Genomic DNA, 17,113 nt, shown 5'->3' with positions numbered 1-17,113 from the left:
AATTAAACCAGAAGAATTGATTTAAGGACTCTTTGTGGTGTCATGCGCATCTCATGCAAGCGCACGTTAACCCTGTCTATGCATACAAGATCTCGTTAACAATGCGCCTCCATCATAAACAAAATGCAATGGAGACGCAAGGCTATCGGTCATGCTTCGTAGGTAAACATACACATGCAAGCAAAACTGCTATCCATTTGAAATACGTCATAAAAGAAAATACTGCTAGGCCACGAGTACGAAGCGATACATAATAGAAGCAACCAGTCCCGGACCGCAACCTGCAGCACAGCATCCAATGCACGCGAAACATGGTTTTTCTTGCCTTGGGTTGTAGAGAGAACGGACAAATCAGCTGTTCACGAGTTTTTATGCTGATGCAATTCGTGTGTTCATTCTGCACCTTTCTCGGGGCCCGAAGTTCGATGAACCATGCCCTAGCAGCAGCAGCAGAGATTACAACAGCATAATGCGAGAGGAATCATAACTGCCGCTCTGGGGAACCCTCTCGATCGAGACAAAATTTACCGGATGAGCAACATTGTTTTAATTGTTTGTTGATGCTGTGTTTATCCTTCCTAACTAAGTTTCTTTCGCTAAATTCACTGAAAAAAAGGTCGCTTCGCGTGTTCGGTGCAGATCAACTGGTGGGACTGGCAGTAGCTCACTGTTTGTTTACTTACTCTAGCGCCTCCCGACACATTTTTCATTCAGGCTCCCGAGTCGAACGAAAATAGCTTGCCAAACGAGTGAGCAATGCTTTCGCTTTGATAGGTCGGTTAGCATTGCCAATGGGGACAAATCGAAAGAGCAAAAGAGGAAAGCAAAAAGAAGAGAACGCTAGGAAGTGTTGTTAATCAGTCACCCAGTGGGGAGGGACTCAGTTGTGTTATTTTGATTTCTCAAGTGCTCCCTCATTTCCCTCCTGCTAGCGAAACTCTCCCACGCCGGGTGGACGGACGCGCGAGAGCCCAGCCAGCTGCCGCATCGTGCTTCTGTTTATGCGATTGGGCTGTCAACCGTGCGGAATCCTCACCTAGCAAGCGAATTCGGCAAGGGCGGCAGCATTCATTCCCACGAAGCAAGCCTCGGCGTGCTGCGGATCTTTTTTTCCCTCTCGCCATCGGCAGTTGTATCAGTGCCGTCGTCCGGTTCGGGTTTACTAGTTTGGATGCTAGTTTTGCATGCTGCTGATCGGAGGTTTTTTGCTGCAGACGAAAGACACAGGTATCAATCAAAAGAAGTGAGCTAAATACAGACAACACAAAACGGATTGGTAGCTTCAGAACCTGCAGTGTCGGATTCGAGCCTTACACGCGCGTTTGGTTCTGCAGCACTTCCATTCGGAGTAAACGGTACGGTACGAGTCGATTTGTCGGTGGGTGAGTGAGTTGTAAGCAGAGTGCAGAAAGGGGCGAGCAATCCAAGGATACGCCGTGGACGGAAAAGTGGTCTACATATTTTTCCTCTCGCTATGTGGATGTTGGCCATAGGCATTAGTATACGAAGCGAGTGCATTTTTGGATGATTCTATGGCTGAATATGGTTTAGTGGTGTAGACGAAGCAAAGGTGTAATTGGGCAAAACAAGAGCGACAAAATAGCCTGGGGAAATGTTCAATGCTAATATGCTGTGATAACGATGCTGTTTTTGACGGATGACAGAGAAAAAATTTCAGGAAGTGAGAGGAAGGGGTGAATAATGAGTGGAAAAAGATACATCTAATTTTAGCGGTAAAGATGAGAGAAATAAAAATTAAAGCAAATTCCCATAGCGTCACCGTGTGTAATTTAGCTGTGCTCTATCGGCAGTAAAAACATATCGAGAAGAAAAACACTCCGCAACCGTATCGTGGACGTGTAAAATCGATTACAAAAAATCGCGAAAGTCCGTGCCTCATTTAATTTCAGTGTCGCCGATACAGTCGCTTTTTGGAAAGCTGCCGGGAAACCCCCTTTTTCTGTGCGGTGAACACGTTTCGTGTGTCAACATGCAAACAATTATGAGAGGGGCTCGAAAATGGTGCTATATAGATGTATAAGTATTACAAAAATTTGATCGCTCATGACATGAGTGCTTGGGTTTCATTTAGCGCATACCATAGCGTCTTCTTGATGAATGTATCTTGAAGTTATAGTTCAATCGTAAACAGAATAAAACTAATGTGAATCTTACCGATACCTAGTACACTTAGTATAAAACTGACTAAAATATTAAATTCAGTCCAAAATCTGAACTCAGCAAAATCTAATTAGATAAAAAATGGTTAAATAATTTTAGAATGCGCAAAACGTAAAGATGTGAAAAAGTCTGAGAATTACAATAAGTTTACAAACATGAATCACGCAGTTTTTCAAACTGCCAAATATCAAATGTAGTGGTCTCACAAACGAAAAACTAGATTTTTTTAAATGTTTCGAGTTAGCTCAAAATTGCAATGGTTGATCTCCATCCAAAACAATAAAATCTTTTGTTATTTGTCTAGTAGGGTTCTCAGTACCAAAATATGTGAATTTTTATCTGCGTCTGAAACTGCGAACAGACTGTAAACTGAACCGGTCCTCGAACTGAAAGTCTAATATCCGCATCAAGATCCGCATATAAACTCCCATCTGTATCTGCAGATGTCGCAAATATTAACATCCGTATTGATATCCGCATCCGTATTGCCACAAAATCACATACTGTGCACCCTAAAAAACCTACACTGTAGATACGAATGTACGGTTGAAAGAATTCAACCTCTCTAAACCCAATCTACAGAACTCCACCCACAAGTGTTTTATGTTAGTACGCTATTCCCTCTCAGCTGTTTGCGACGGAATTAAATTTACGGTAATTAGACCGCGCATAATCCATCAACATTTCTGTCCATAAAGAATGCTGAGGCAAAAAACAGATAGAATTATGCGACTTGCCTAATGACTTTAAACCATGTAACTTTTTTTAAATGGGTGTGTTCGAATGACGAATTTTTAGTTTAAACATTTTTCGGATTGATAAAAAATGTTCCGGGATTACACATTTCAATATGTCATTCGATTAGAGAGAAAACTATTAAATAATACATTATGTTTGGTTTTACTACCCTTCATATTTTATGTCGTTCAATGTTCTAAAGCAGGTATTAGATGAAGCAAACATTTGCTATTTTTGCGCAAAATAAAATCCGTACCAAAAATAGCAAATATTTGCTTCGTGTAATACCCGCTTAAGAACCGGCTTGCATAACTGCCGTTGTACCTCGAAAACCAGCAGGAAAAGTCGGTCTTGTAGAAGGCCAAACTGCCAAACGAAAATGTGTCACCAATGCTTGTGTTCCTCTTGTGGTGGTGAAAGTTTGGCTTTTCCTGCCACAAGTACCACATAAGCCAAGTTTTTGGAAACCGTTGCCGACATGGTTTTGCCACCGGAAACACTTACATGTGTCATGTTCCGTACCAAATCTCGACTGGTTCTGTTATACGGGTGCAATGGGTATAGAGAAAGTTTTGATGCGTGGTTCCCATACTGATATGCGAGACGAGGAGATTGATAATAAATATGACGTAATAATAGACTTCTTCGCTCGTAGCAAGCAAACTTCTCTCTGAATCGTCATTATTCAGTCTCCAGGCGAAATCCCATCGTAATTGAATTAGCTAGGATAGTAAAAGCCTTGGTACTTTAGGCGAAAATTCTACATAGGGGAGCTCGTAGCCTCGTGGTTACAGAGTCCGCTTTGATAAGCGAAAGGACAAGAGTTATAATCTCTGGCATCGTTCGATGTAAGGACGTAACCGACGCCGTTATCGATTTATACAATGTAGAGGCTACTGATTTTGTTGCACATTGAAGATAATAAATTGATCCCGAATTATTTGATTCTTTGTGCACATTCACTAGCTCAGATCCATCACGGAGGAGCAACTACGATATATGTGGTCGTTCAAACTTCAAGCTCAAACACTTTAAACGAAAATCCCTCAATACAAACATCTAAGTATTTGAAGTGGTTCAGCAGATCAACCAGCATTAATTGAATTTAATTTGCTACTCAATGACTAAATACTTACGCATGGTCAAAACCAATAGCAACCAATAAACTTGCGTCGTAGAAGCAATTCGACATTTTTAATCGACCATTTTTTGGTTCCTTTTGTGACGAAAACTTTACTTCGCTTGCTACAGGTGCAGATAGCCTTTCAAATCATATACTTGGTAGCGAATTTGGACTCTTTCTCCTCCTCAAAACGATCATCCACTTTAAACTTATCCTTTCCAGCGAAAAACGCCAGCCCTGGTAGTTGTTCGAAGTCAGCTTTGACATACGTTTTATCGTCTATCTCACAGCAACTACTTTTCGTCTACAGGTTTTTGTGGAGCTGTCTGGCGCGGGTTTTGGCAGTTGTTTGATGGCATTCATCAAGATTTAGGAACTTTTGAACCTTGTTTGTGTGTAGAAGGTTGTTTGAACTTGCAGAAATAAAAATTTAAAAACGTAAAATTTTTCAAAAGAATTTTTTTTTTCAATTTTTTACAGTATAGAGGAACCGCTTCTATTTTCATGAATATAGGTGTTGAGATGGAAGAAGGAGCGGTTTCCCTAGATTTCATGGAAAAAATTATTATCAACAACTTTGCCGAAGAGACTATCCTGATCAAACAAACCGTTTTGGCGTTAAAATTTTTTTCGGTAATAGGTACTCGACTCAGTAAACAAAGTTCTTTGTGTTAACGGACATCTACATTTTAGGAGCCGAGTAACTAGGTAATAATGACAAAAATAATTTTGGAGCCAACACAAAGTTTTAGTTTTAGATAACAACTTTCTCCTTCAAACACGTCGACGTTGCTATACTGCGAGCAAGAAGAGCAATCATAGTGGATTGCTTGAAAAATATATGATCACTCAGATAAGTAGGTACCGTAAACTGGGGTGACTTTGATCACCGGAGTGACTTTGATCACTATACCTCTTTTCTGAAAATGTGGTAAAAAAGCGCTCGTAGTGCTTGGGATTTGTCGTAATCTTCACTGATTGTGTGGATATATGTTCGCATTACTACTATTCATGCATTTCCTGCTATTTAAAGAGTGTTTTTCATGCTAAAATATTATTTGAAAATAAAGTGTATTTTTGGTGATTTTTGTTGCATACTAACAATCGGTTCAAGCAGATTCAAAACAACAAGTTGCAATACGTAAAGTCAAATCTAGAAAATCTATAACGAGCGTCTTAGCAGAGTGATTGAGATCAATCAAAGAAATAGTTATCGGTTTCCGTTATACTCTACTAAATTTTTTGGAAATAAAAATTGAAATTCAGTCCGCAAATATATATTTCGACTGTGACGTACAGTCTTCCTCAGTGCTTATGTCGGACCAGTCCACATAAGCACTGAGGAAGACTATACGTCACAGTCGAAATATATATTTGCGGACTGAATTTCAATATTTATTTCCAAAAAATTTAGTAGAGTATAACGGAAACCGATAACTATTTCTTTGATTGAATACGTAAAGTGTTTTTATTTTGTTCCCAGATTAGTTCTTAAGATAAACAAATATTATAACAATACATTTTATTGTTATTTTTGCAAGTTTTTCCCCGAAGGCAATGTTGAGTCCCAATTTTCTCCACAGCGTATTACATATTTCTTCTTAACAAAAACCCAAGACGTGAAGTAACATGCAAATTTGGACAATTTCATAAGTCATATTCCTCGTGGACTAGTTTTTGGCGATTTTAGACCACCTTCTCTCTCAGTGAATAATCATTCATATATATTCTAAAAAATTTTTATGAATCTTGGACATTCGCCATTATAAACTGTTCACGTAGAATGTGAATGGCCCCCAAATTGCTTTCCATATTTATAAACTCGTTTAAGTCGATTAAGGCTGTTCAATTTAGTGAAAGTAGCAAAGTGTTACTCCAAATTCATCAAAACAATGAAGCGATCAAAGTCACCCCGGAATGATTATTGGTGTGAAATTTTTAGAGCATATTTAAAAACAGCAAAATTGTTGCTAAACTTTTGAAGTAGTGACTGAATCTTTTTCAATGCATGCCAGTACTTATTTTAAAAATATCAAAGAATATTGTTTTCAGTATATTCTGAAAATATTTGAGATACAATCAAAAAAGTGATCAAAGTCACCCCAGTTTACGGTTCCAGATTGAATAATACATTGATATCAATATTGTTTTGTGTAGAAAAAAGGGCAATTTTTGATGCATTTGAGTAAAACCAAATCAATATCAACATAGTCGTATACCTGGAACCTGTCCCGGTTTTGTACGCTCAGTGCTTCAAGCAGGGTTTAATCAGCAAAATATGTTCTCACCCAAAGAGCATTGATGTGGTTTGTGGAAGCTGGGAGTATGGTGCGTGATAATAGCTGAAATCTTATGCTTCACTTTTTCGAATTTTCTAGCTTTTGGGCAGATGTTTTATTTACTATGTTCTAATTATGACTAGTTCGGCATTTTGTTACCACACTTAAGACTAAATATTACTTAATATGGATAACTGCATTTTTAAAATTTTTAATGCTTTGTATGCATGAAACTTTGCCAATTTTTCTATTTAATAGGCAACATTCGCCTTGACAACTAAGAGAAAATCGGCGTGAAATGTCGTGTCCCCGAAAGGAAATAGAGCAGTCGTGCATAATGCATCGGTATAAACCGCGGTCCCGGCTTAGGAAAGTTTTGCTTGTATGAACGTTTACGGAATGTAGTGATTTTGCGGGGTATACCCAGATAGTTGTTCATGTCTCACTGTGGCCGTTTAGCCGAAGATTTCGTTTGGTCGACAAATATCGTAATTAACGAACACGCGATGTATACCTTTAAAAGAATCGCGTCGGTCGACGTGCATTTGCTTTCTCGATAGTACGATAGTATGTTTGCTTTCTCGGGATTGACAACTAGCTGATTGCTACGAGTGGCAAAGGCTACTTCGCGCGCGTCGTTCGGAGAGGATCGCGGTGTTCGGCAAGAAAGATACCCATGGTTCGTTTCCGTAATAAGCGCGCAACATTGTTATATTCCATTTTTCAAGTGTTTTTTTCGACTGATCGTATCGTCTATTTTTAAAACAGACGAAGTGTATACGAGAGACGTCATTAGTCGATTTGTTAGGTAGAATTGTCCGGTTGACCAAACCCCTAGAGACTCCGCGTCGATACCTTTCATGTGATCGTATGATCTACAGATATATATCAACAACGCGCAATAGTTTTCGGTATAAAGAGGATCACCTACGAGAAGATATGCGATCGTTTGAGTTGTTTCAAATTGGTTAAAGTTCCAGTATCCTTGCGTACAATTTGTTGTTGCGGTGTTACATGGTCAAACTGAATAAGTTCGAATCCCATTATGAATATCGTGGCGGATGTAATGAAGGCGCGACATTTGTTCTAAAGAACGCGACACTCGAAATCAGCGAATCGTTTACCAAAACTAACCCTGCTGTATACCTTACCCTTTCTCCAAAATCCCAGTGATTTCTCGTCGAAGTGCAGAGGTGTTCTCGGCTTCCAATAAAGCGAGTATCACGTCAACATTTTCCTATAAAAACTCCTTCTTTGACCTGCATTCGGATGCGGCCGGCGCTGGTATCGCCTAACTTAAAGATTAAGGTCGCCAGTTTTTACACATTGAGGATGCATGTTGGTCCCAAGCATCATCTGTTGGTTCTCTGTGTAATTACAGCTGATCTGGCAATAACGGAGTAGCAACCGCGGGCGGTCAATCATGCTCATGCTCATGCTCATGCTAGATAACAACTTACTCCTTCAAAAAAAAAAAAAAAAACAAAACTGTAAGGAGCTTTTCCAAATGGAGACGCAGTTATTGTATATTTGAAAAATGTCATAATAAAAATAAAAACATCCGTGAAAAATTTATATTTTAGGTTAAATATTCGTTCGAATCTAGCAATAACTGGCAATTTGGTTTTATGATAGCAAGTTTAATCACGAGTTGTTTTCAAACATGTTCTTTTTCGTCTATGCCAACGTTTCGAAGATATGTTTTCTCGTCATCAGGGCGTATACGTCTCCGCATCATCCGAACTCGGGCTAGTCTTCTCTAATCGCCTCTAACATCCGCCGATAGGGCGTCTAACGAGTACGGGATCTACCACGAAGTCGTCGACCTCAGGCGGGCTCTCTGCTGAATATTATCTTCGCTGGTGGCTCCTCCGACATTCGTGCCAGCCCATTGTAACCTGCCGTATTTTATCCACTTAATGATATTCGCATGTTGCTGTACTTGGTACACCTCGTGGTTCATGCACATGTGCCATACTCCATACTCCAGTTTTCCGTCAGATATTGAAGGCAGGATCCTAAGCTCGAAGATTCCAAGCGCTCGCCCGTCGGCCTTCGAATCACCGAAAGAATCAGCGTCCTGTAGAGCGTAAATTTCGTGCACACAAGCATACTGCGCGATTAACTGGCTACGTAAGCCGTAAAAGGTCCTGTTTAGTCCTGCTATCGGTCCCTTCACGTCGCTAACGTCGTTGTCACATGTTACGAGAGTACCAAGTTACACAAATTCGTCGACTACCTTATAGTTATCCCCATCTATCACAATCTCAATACCAAGACTCGACGAACTTCCACGCTCTCCACCTTCCCTATGAAGTCTCCTGGTCCAGACGGCATACTACCCATCTTTTTACAAAAATCAGCCGCAGCTATCATGTCCGAGCTCATAAACCTCTTCAGAGCCAGCTTTATACTGGGCCATATTCCGGATAACTGGCTGAAGGTGAAAGGATAAAACCCTACCTAAGACTTTCAGACCCATAAGTCTGACTTCATCACTTCTCAAGTCGATGGAGAAAATAATGGATAAATATATCCGTCATGAGTTTCTTAAAGACTCCCCGCTGAATAGGAACCAACATGCCTATCAAAGCGGCAAGTCAAAAGAAACTGCTCTTCACAGCTTAGTGACGTTGATTGAAAAGTCCCTGAGTTATCAGGAGACGGCGCTATGTGCCTTTCTTGATATTGAAAAGGCCTTCGATAACATAAGGGAATCGACCACACTTCAAGGAGCTGGATCACGCAATGCTCTCTAGCAGAGTGATCACAGCAACATTGATAGATTCGTCTGTAACAATGTCAGTGATCAAGGGATGCATGCAAGGAGGAGTTCTCTCGCCCTTGTTACGGTCACTAGTTGTCGACACACTTCTCAATAAGCTTTCACAGCTTGGATACGAGGTCATTGGATATGCTGATGACATCGTCCTCATCGTCAGAGGTAAAGATGACGCAACTCTGACGAGCCGAATGCAAGCGGCTGTGGATGCCACCACGTTATGGTGTTTACAGGAGGATCTGAACATAAACCACTTAAAAACAGTCCTAATTCCATTCAGTAGACGAAGGAAGATCTCCATCACTCCTTCAACACTGAATGGAGTTAGACTGGGTTTCAGCAACGAAGTCATATACCTCGGAATTATTCTGTATAAGAAACTGAACTGGTCTGCACAAATGGATCATGCCGCTAAGAAAGCGATTTCGGCGATCTGGGCCTGCAGAATTCTGTTCGGTAAGACCTGGGGACTGAAACCAGACTTCGCACTCTGGTCTTACAAGACCATTGCCCGACCAAGAATCACCTGTGCTGCCCTTGTGTGGTGGCCTAAGGTGAACGAAGTGACTGCGCAAGCCAAACTCAAAAAAGTTCAAAGACTTGCATGTCTTTCGGTTACCAGCGCTAAGCGAACAACTCCTACTACAGCCATGGAAGCAATGCTCTACCTACTGCCTCTACATCTTTATGTGAAAAAGGAAGCCGTGCTTGGCGCTCTAAGGTTGCAAAGGAGCAAAACTATACTCGAAGGGGACCAAATCGGCCACCTACACATACTTAGGGAGTTCAAACTAACTCCGCTATTAACTACAGTCTCCGATTGGATGGACGTTACGACCAACATGGATATTCCGTATAGAGTGATGGAAACAAACCGCTCTATGTGGAACAATGGAGGGCCTAATCTTCCACCTGGCATCGTTAGTTTTTATACGAATGGCTCGAAAATGGGACCCCTAACGGGATCCGGTATATACGGACCCGGCATCAGGGATTAGGGAGTATGTATGTGAGACTTCAAGATAATAGTACCGCGAACGTGAAATGTTCACGATCCATACAATTTTTTTAGAATTTAAATGAGCAGTTATCCACGGGTCAAACAAGTTTCCCTAATCTCGTCCAAGCTTGGCGGATCCACAGCTTGTTCGTCCTCCTTAATTTCTCTCCTGTTTCTGTCGACGGCTCTCATCTCTTCGCCGTTCAACAGCACCTCGGAATGTTGCTTCCATCGCATGGCCACCAGTGTCTCATCAGATATCAGGTTTCCTCCTCTGTCGTGGCAACTGGCACCATCAGGTTTCTGATTCCGTTCACCACTTTATAGAAACTTCTGGTGTCGTGCATGAAGAAGCTAAACAGACGCTCGGCAAGTTGCTTTCCAAGGAGAGCAGCTCCCCCTTCCCTGTCAGCATATAACCAAGTTCCCACCGGTTAGGCGATCTTTGCTTGGTTGCTCGTATCCCAGATGGTATCCTGTGGAGGTAGGGATAAGAGTTGCTGGGCAGTTGCTGCTCTGGACCACAATGGGGTCTGTTTTATATCAACTAGTACAGATTGTACTGCTGGTACGCTCTGTCCACCCGTTTACCAACCAAACACTTACAAACAGCTAGTGCAGGTTTTGTTAAGTAATGGAGGACAATTTTTGACAAAAATAAATACTGAGATACACTTATTTGCTTTATCTTTTGAAATTAGTATCAACGGATGAGCCTCAAAACTTACACAGTACCGTCGGTGAAATGTTGCTTCAAACGGGAGACAGTAAACAGATAGAGTGTGCTAAAGACTGTGGTATTCCACCAGAAGACGTAGATGGTCCGTCTGTGTGAGTTAAAAGATAACGGTTGCAGAACGGTTGTCATCGTCTTGGAGTTAAAAACAATATCTGGTAGACCGTTGAAAGTTGAACAATCCGAATAAATATCAATGAATGAAATTTTATGCTACAAAACTGAGAAGTGAATAGTATTTATTGCCCTACTCGCTGCATTTAACTGACTCACCATCGCAACTTAAACTAACTCTTCAATTATTGGGGACATTCCCGAAAAAATACTATGTATTTTTTATTCGACTTTCAAGAATATACTTCAAAGTGAACAATTATTTTTTTTTTATATATTTACCATATTTTTTATACCTACCTATCTTGTGGGTCACCTGACAATACTGGACTTTTTCAAAAGAGGGCCAGTGATGAGTATGAATGGAGACTGGATGGCACCTCAGGATAACCATGATATTCCCTACAAGGTATGCGAAACGTCGCGTGCAGACTGGGAAGCCGGAGTTCCTGATGTCCGTCCCGATTCAACGATATTTTTCACAGATGGCTCAAAAATAGGTACCAAAACTGGTGCAGGAATCTTCGGCCCTGGAATTAATATTTTAGTGGCAATGGGACACTGGCCAACAGTGTTTCAAGCAGAGATTTTTGCAATCCTTGAATGTGCGAATGTATGTCTGACTAGGAAATACATACATGCAAATATTTGTATTTTCTCTGACAGTCAAGCAGCACTGAAAGCACTTGATGCTTATAAATGTACATCCAAGATTGTCTGGGAATGTATTCTCACATTGCGACAGCTATGTCAAACAAACTCAGTAAATTTGTATTGGGTAACAGGACATTGTGGCATTGGTGGGAATGAAAAGGCAGACGAACTTGAAAAACAAGGATCTAACTCACAGTTTATCAGCCCAGAACCTTTCTGCGGTATATCAAACTGTGCAGTGAAAATGGAGCTTAAACGCTGGGAGGAACAAAAGGTGATAACCAATTGGTTTGATGTCAAAAAGTGTTCCCAATCTAAAAGATTTATCACCCCAAACGAGAATCATTCGAAAAAGCTCCTAGAGCTCAACAAAAGAGCTCTTTTTACATACGTCGGCTTAGTAACGGGGCACTGTCCGAGTAGATACCATTTAAAGAACATTGGCCGGGTTCAGGATGATATCTGTCGCTTTTGTAATATGGAAAGCGAGACATCGGAACATCTGCTGTGCATTATTTAAACGCAGATCAGTGTTTCTTGGCAGTGGCTGTTTACAGCCCAAAGAGATTTGGTCTTTAAATCCTGGGAAGGTGATTGGCTTCATAAACCATATTTCACCAGACTGGGAGTGTGTCGGTGCAGGTACCTGATCACTCAACAATAGTGGTCATTGTATTTTGCAAGGGGACACGTATAGCAATTGACTGGGATATACCTACCTACTGGATAAAAATACCTACCTATAATTTTTATACCTACCAAAAAATGAAATTTAAAGGAATCAAATATACGATATATTCAACAAAATATAATACATAAACGTTTCTGTTTCTTGTAGTTTCAGCCAATCTCAGTTATTGTGAAATAAGAAAAAATATATATGTAAAACATAGTAAAATGTTGATATTTTCAAAAACAACCATGCATCTTTTCCTCTTTTTGCGAGGAAATTGTTTTAATAAACATTTTCATATAAACATAGCTTTGCATTGATGAACAATCAAATAAAAACGTACAGAAAAAAAGTGATATAATATAAAACAAAATGACGGAATTATTAACAATCTACGCTTGTGTATACTATTTCAAAAAAAATACTAAGCCCATTCCCCGCTGTTGATGTCCTATGACATCACCTAACAATTAAAATTTGAATCAAGCTTAGCAATTATAGATACTTGAAATTTCGTTTAAACTGATTCGGTTCGAAAGCTTCCAAAGTATTTCATGCTTTGAAAACGAAAGCAAAACCAATAATCCATAGAAATCTTAAAAAACCTGTGAAGCAATTTAAAAAACTACTATAAGTTATGCTTGCCGTACCCTGATATGGAACCTTTAACAGTTTGTTGCACTCGCACAAGTTTTTGAAATTATCGAGAAAAAAGTTAAAATAAGCTACAACTTTGTGAAAAAAAATATTGGAGATGTGCGGTTTCTGTCAAAAACGTATGTATTGTGGTCCTAACGGTTCCTTAGAATAACGGTTTCATGTAAAATGTAACCAACAAAAGTTAAGCATTCCTTCCAAAAACACCATTAAGCTAGAATTTGAACAACAAGAAAAAATCGAAGTATTGGGCAAACTCTCTTCGTGACCAAGCACCAAACTGAGAAGCGCCTTTCACAGAATGAGCGTGCTTATATGCAAAAGTAGCATATTCAAGAGAAAATTTTACAACTTTCATGGTTACATCTGTTTACGTTAGCATCTTCCACAAGTAGTAACTTTAGAAACAGAAATGGTATCGCAAGAATTGACACCGATAAATCGGTACTTATTTCAACTATAGAAATCCTCAGATATATTCGCTTGGAATAGTTTCAGTTTTTAGAGTGGGTAATATGTGGTCAGTAACAATGTGAAATAAACCTATTTTGAATTGTATCTCGGATTGTAACAGTAACGTGAGGAGTTTTTAGTAGAAAGCAAAGAATGTGCTTTTGAGAGCTAAAATTGATAAAAATTTTCATAGAAGTTTAGAAATTCAGCAATCGGAAAAAATTACAAATAAAGTAAGCAAGGTACTAAAATTAATTACAAAAACATATTTTAAAATGGAATCTACATGAGATAAACAAAAAAAAATCTTTCAAAATTGTCAGGGGAACTAATAGCCAAAAACCCAAAAAAAATTAAATATCGGAAGAAAGAACAAAATCTATTAAATTCTACTATCAACTTCAATAGTAAATATTGAATTTACTTGTCCACAGGTACGTACGAGGTGAACTCCAAAATATAGTCTTCATCAGTGCATATGAGCACTAGTAAAAAACATAGCGGTAAGCTACTTTTATTTGCTATAGCTAACACACACACACACACACACACGAACAATTTAAAGCGAACAATTCTTAAAAATTCTTCTATTTGATGTTAGGTAGTAAATTATGCGGTAGTGCATTGCACCATGTTTCGGGTTATTGGGAAGGAGATTAAATAGCCATGAAGAATGGTTACCTGCGCTGCGGTGAGATGACATTGTGACGTAGATCCAAGTGATCAGTTTTTCAGTACGGCCCAAAAACGAAAGAATTCTTCGTCACTTTTGTATGAAAATGTGTGCCAACGTCACTTTGTTTTTTTGATTTTATGCAACGTTCGAATAAGTAACAACGAAAAGGAAGATACCGAAAGATAGGTCTTCGAATAATGAACAAATTGGCATGAAAAACTCATTTTTGAGAAAGTGGCACTTACGTCACTTTGTCATATCACGGCAGTGCGTAAAGATTAGGACGATAGAAAAATATATCTTAGACATGAAAAAGCTAAGAGCAAAAAAATACAATGGATAAAATAGATAAAAAATTCAACAAATATAAAAATAGTGTGAAAAATTCAACAGAATAAATATTGACGATTCTAAAAACTTAGTAGAAAAACGTTCATCGAAGCATCCGGTTAGTAATCTGGGAAAAATAAATTTGAATTTGAAAAAACAGTTAATTCAAAAACATTGGAGTTTATCAGACCACTAACAAATAAAAATATTGGTAAATAGGCGTTTCAGGAGTTTCGTAGAAATCTAAGTCATATAAAAAAAAAACAACCGCACGAATTCGAAAATGACTCTAAGTTGAATTTACTAGAAGGGTGCATGCATTAAGCATACGTCTATGGTATTCTGTATTCTATTACAGTTAGCGTTAAGAAAAAGATAGTCAGTAATTCTATCCCATAGCCAAAATAGTTTTAAAGAATCTCACGATGTTGCAATGTGTTTACGATTGCTGTGACGGTAGCAATCACTAAATTTACCACCCAGTCATGCTGCTGACGGTAATGAAAATCTGTGTAACGCCCTCGAGCGCTGTGCATCACTTCTAGTCTTGAAATTGCAGAGTTAATGACCCGATCAAGTGTACAACAAGCAATGTCAAGCGGGAGGTTTTAAGAAGAAAAGAAAAAAAAAAACACACTAACAGAAAACAAAACCTAGGAAGAGAAAATGCAGTCGAAAGTTATTTCGTAATCTCCGCGCTTTCTCTCACGCGGTGGCGAGCGACAGGCGGTGCCAACCCGGCGGCAGGAGGAAAAACACTCAAACCCCCACCGAGTGAGAGAATGCAATTTTCTGCTGCTACCGCTGGGAAGTTGGCAACCGGTAGCACAGAGACGGTCGGCGCTGCTATCGCGGAAATTATTATCCGCGAGGTCAAAGTCGGTGGCACAGTTTACGTTACCCCACGGGACCAGTGGCAAAGATGAGTGACAAGCTGTCCGGTGGTGGCCGGTACAATCGTATCAGCCCATCATCAGGCCGCGGTTCCATCATTGCCTACTCACCGTTACCGAAATCGGAGCAGGATTGTCTGCAGGCACCGGGAAACAATTGTCTGGCGATTCCGCTGTCTGCCATACAGACGGACAACAACAACTACCAGAAGCCGATACCACCGCCCTCGCTGGGACCCGGCGGAAAGGTGTCCACCGGTAATCCCCATCCGCACCCGGATTCGATCGCCTACAAACATGCCGGTCAGAACAATAATACTAACGGTAACGTAGAGCTAGCTATATAGAAATAGATGGATTCCCCTTGTTATTCTCTCGCTCGATTGAAACAAAAAAACTCTTCTTCACTACCCGTGTGTTCATCAGCACTCAGTACAACACACTATCTCCTCAGATAGCACCTTCAACTGAACCACTAGAGAATGAGTAACCGTTCCTATCGTTAGTATTTCTATTGCTGTATATGGTAGAGTGTTTGTAGTCAATGTAAACGAGGTCGGTATTTTCAAAGCCCTGCTCAGCTCATTATGCATCTTTTCTCATGCTGTGTTTCTTTCTGCTCACCGGATCATTAGTAATTCATAATAGCATAATGTGGCATCCCGATTGCATGAGTCGAAAGGAGAATTTTTTTCTGCAACGATATCAATCAAATTTTTTTTTCGCATTTTTTTGTGCGCGAAACGCGTTGCAAAAATTATTTTCCATCTTACGATTAACTTTTTTAGATCATTTCTTGTTAGACTCTTACAATCGGGATGCGACATCAGTGAAAGACCTAGTTGAGAAGACTTATTAGAAAAGAAAAAGCTTTAGTTGCACAGCCTTATGAACATTGCATGCAAAAGCATCCTTCAATAGACATCGACAGCATTATACGACCTTTCTTCACGCCGCGCACAGTTTATTAGACGTTCTGATTGTGCACTGCTGTAGTTATGCGTTGATGTTTTATACAGTCTCATAGTAGTGAAACGGTATTTTGGAATATTCTGGAATGACATCATTCGACGGATTACAACTGGGAAAAAATTGTTATTTTCTGCTTTTCTGACAATTAAAATACAGCCGTACAGTTTTTGTGCGAAAGTCTCGAAAAAAGTTAAAGATATGGCAGGCTCAAATTGTGTGCAAAATTGTCGCGACCCACAAATGTGCAATTGTGGGTCGCTTCGTTCAACTTTGGACATTTCATATTTTAGGCATTTTTTACATTTTTACCTCTTCCAGTATTTTTAACATATTTAATGCTTTGAACATTTTTAACAATTCGTGAATTTTTAACAATTTTAATATTTTTGATATTTTTTTTTATTTTTACTCAGTAGGAAAAAATATTTTTTCAGAATATATTAAAAACTGAAGTCATTTTCGGGATCAGCTCTCAACCATAATTGATCAAAGCATTTTTGAGCTTTCCAATTTTATAAAAATAAAATCTCAAAACAGGGTAGCAGTTAAGTAACTTGATTCGTTTCCAGTCGCTGTCGAGTCAAGTGAAATGCCGTAGTAAGGAAGTCGATTAAATTTTGGTTGAGTCACGAATTTTCTAACAAAGTGATTTTCGACTCGTCTTCTGAAATAGAGCCCCAAATAAACTGAGTTCTTCCCGGTTTTGAAAGCTACTGTTGGTTTTCCTCAAGCGAGCTAATGCTAGAACAGGAAACCAAATACCACAAATTTTTAATACCATGTGCCACTCACAAGCTATGAACAGAATCCAGCGGAACATAAAAATCCACAGTATACCTAAGCAACGCTTAA

At 39.5% G+C, this 17,113-nt stretch overlaps 1 protein-coding gene across 20 annotated transcripts in view; it reads left to right on the top strand.

The window, feature by feature from the left end:
• The first annotated feature begins 1,055 nt into the window (after positions 1–1,055).
• The window catches only part of LOC129720818 (uncharacterized), a 149,998-nt gene continuing 133,940 nt past the window's right edge, over positions 1,056–17,113 (top strand). Inside the window, exons 1-3 of one of the 20 annotated variants that reach the window (XM_055672598.1) lie at positions 1,058–1,378; positions 14,755–14,893; positions 14,956–15,613. In XM_055672598.1, the coding sequence (XP_055528573.1) occupies positions 15,319–15,613 (295 nt within the window). In that variant the 5' untranslated portion in view covers positions 1,058–1,378; positions 14,755–14,893; positions 14,956–15,318. The other 19 variants (XM_055672617.1, XM_055672608.1, XM_055672609.1 and 16 more) reach the window with 19 other exon arrangements.

The sequence above is a fragment of the Wyeomyia smithii genome, chromosome 2 (genome assembly GCF_029784165.1).
Source record: "Wyeomyia smithii strain HCP4-BCI-WySm-NY-G18 chromosome 2, ASM2978416v1, whole genome shotgun sequence".
In the NCBI taxonomy this organism is placed as follows: domain Eukaryota; kingdom Metazoa; phylum Arthropoda; class Insecta; order Diptera; family Culicidae; genus Wyeomyia; species Wyeomyia smithii.
Note: the sequence above shows the minus strand (reverse complement) of the source record. Positions and strands in the feature narration are given on the sequence as shown.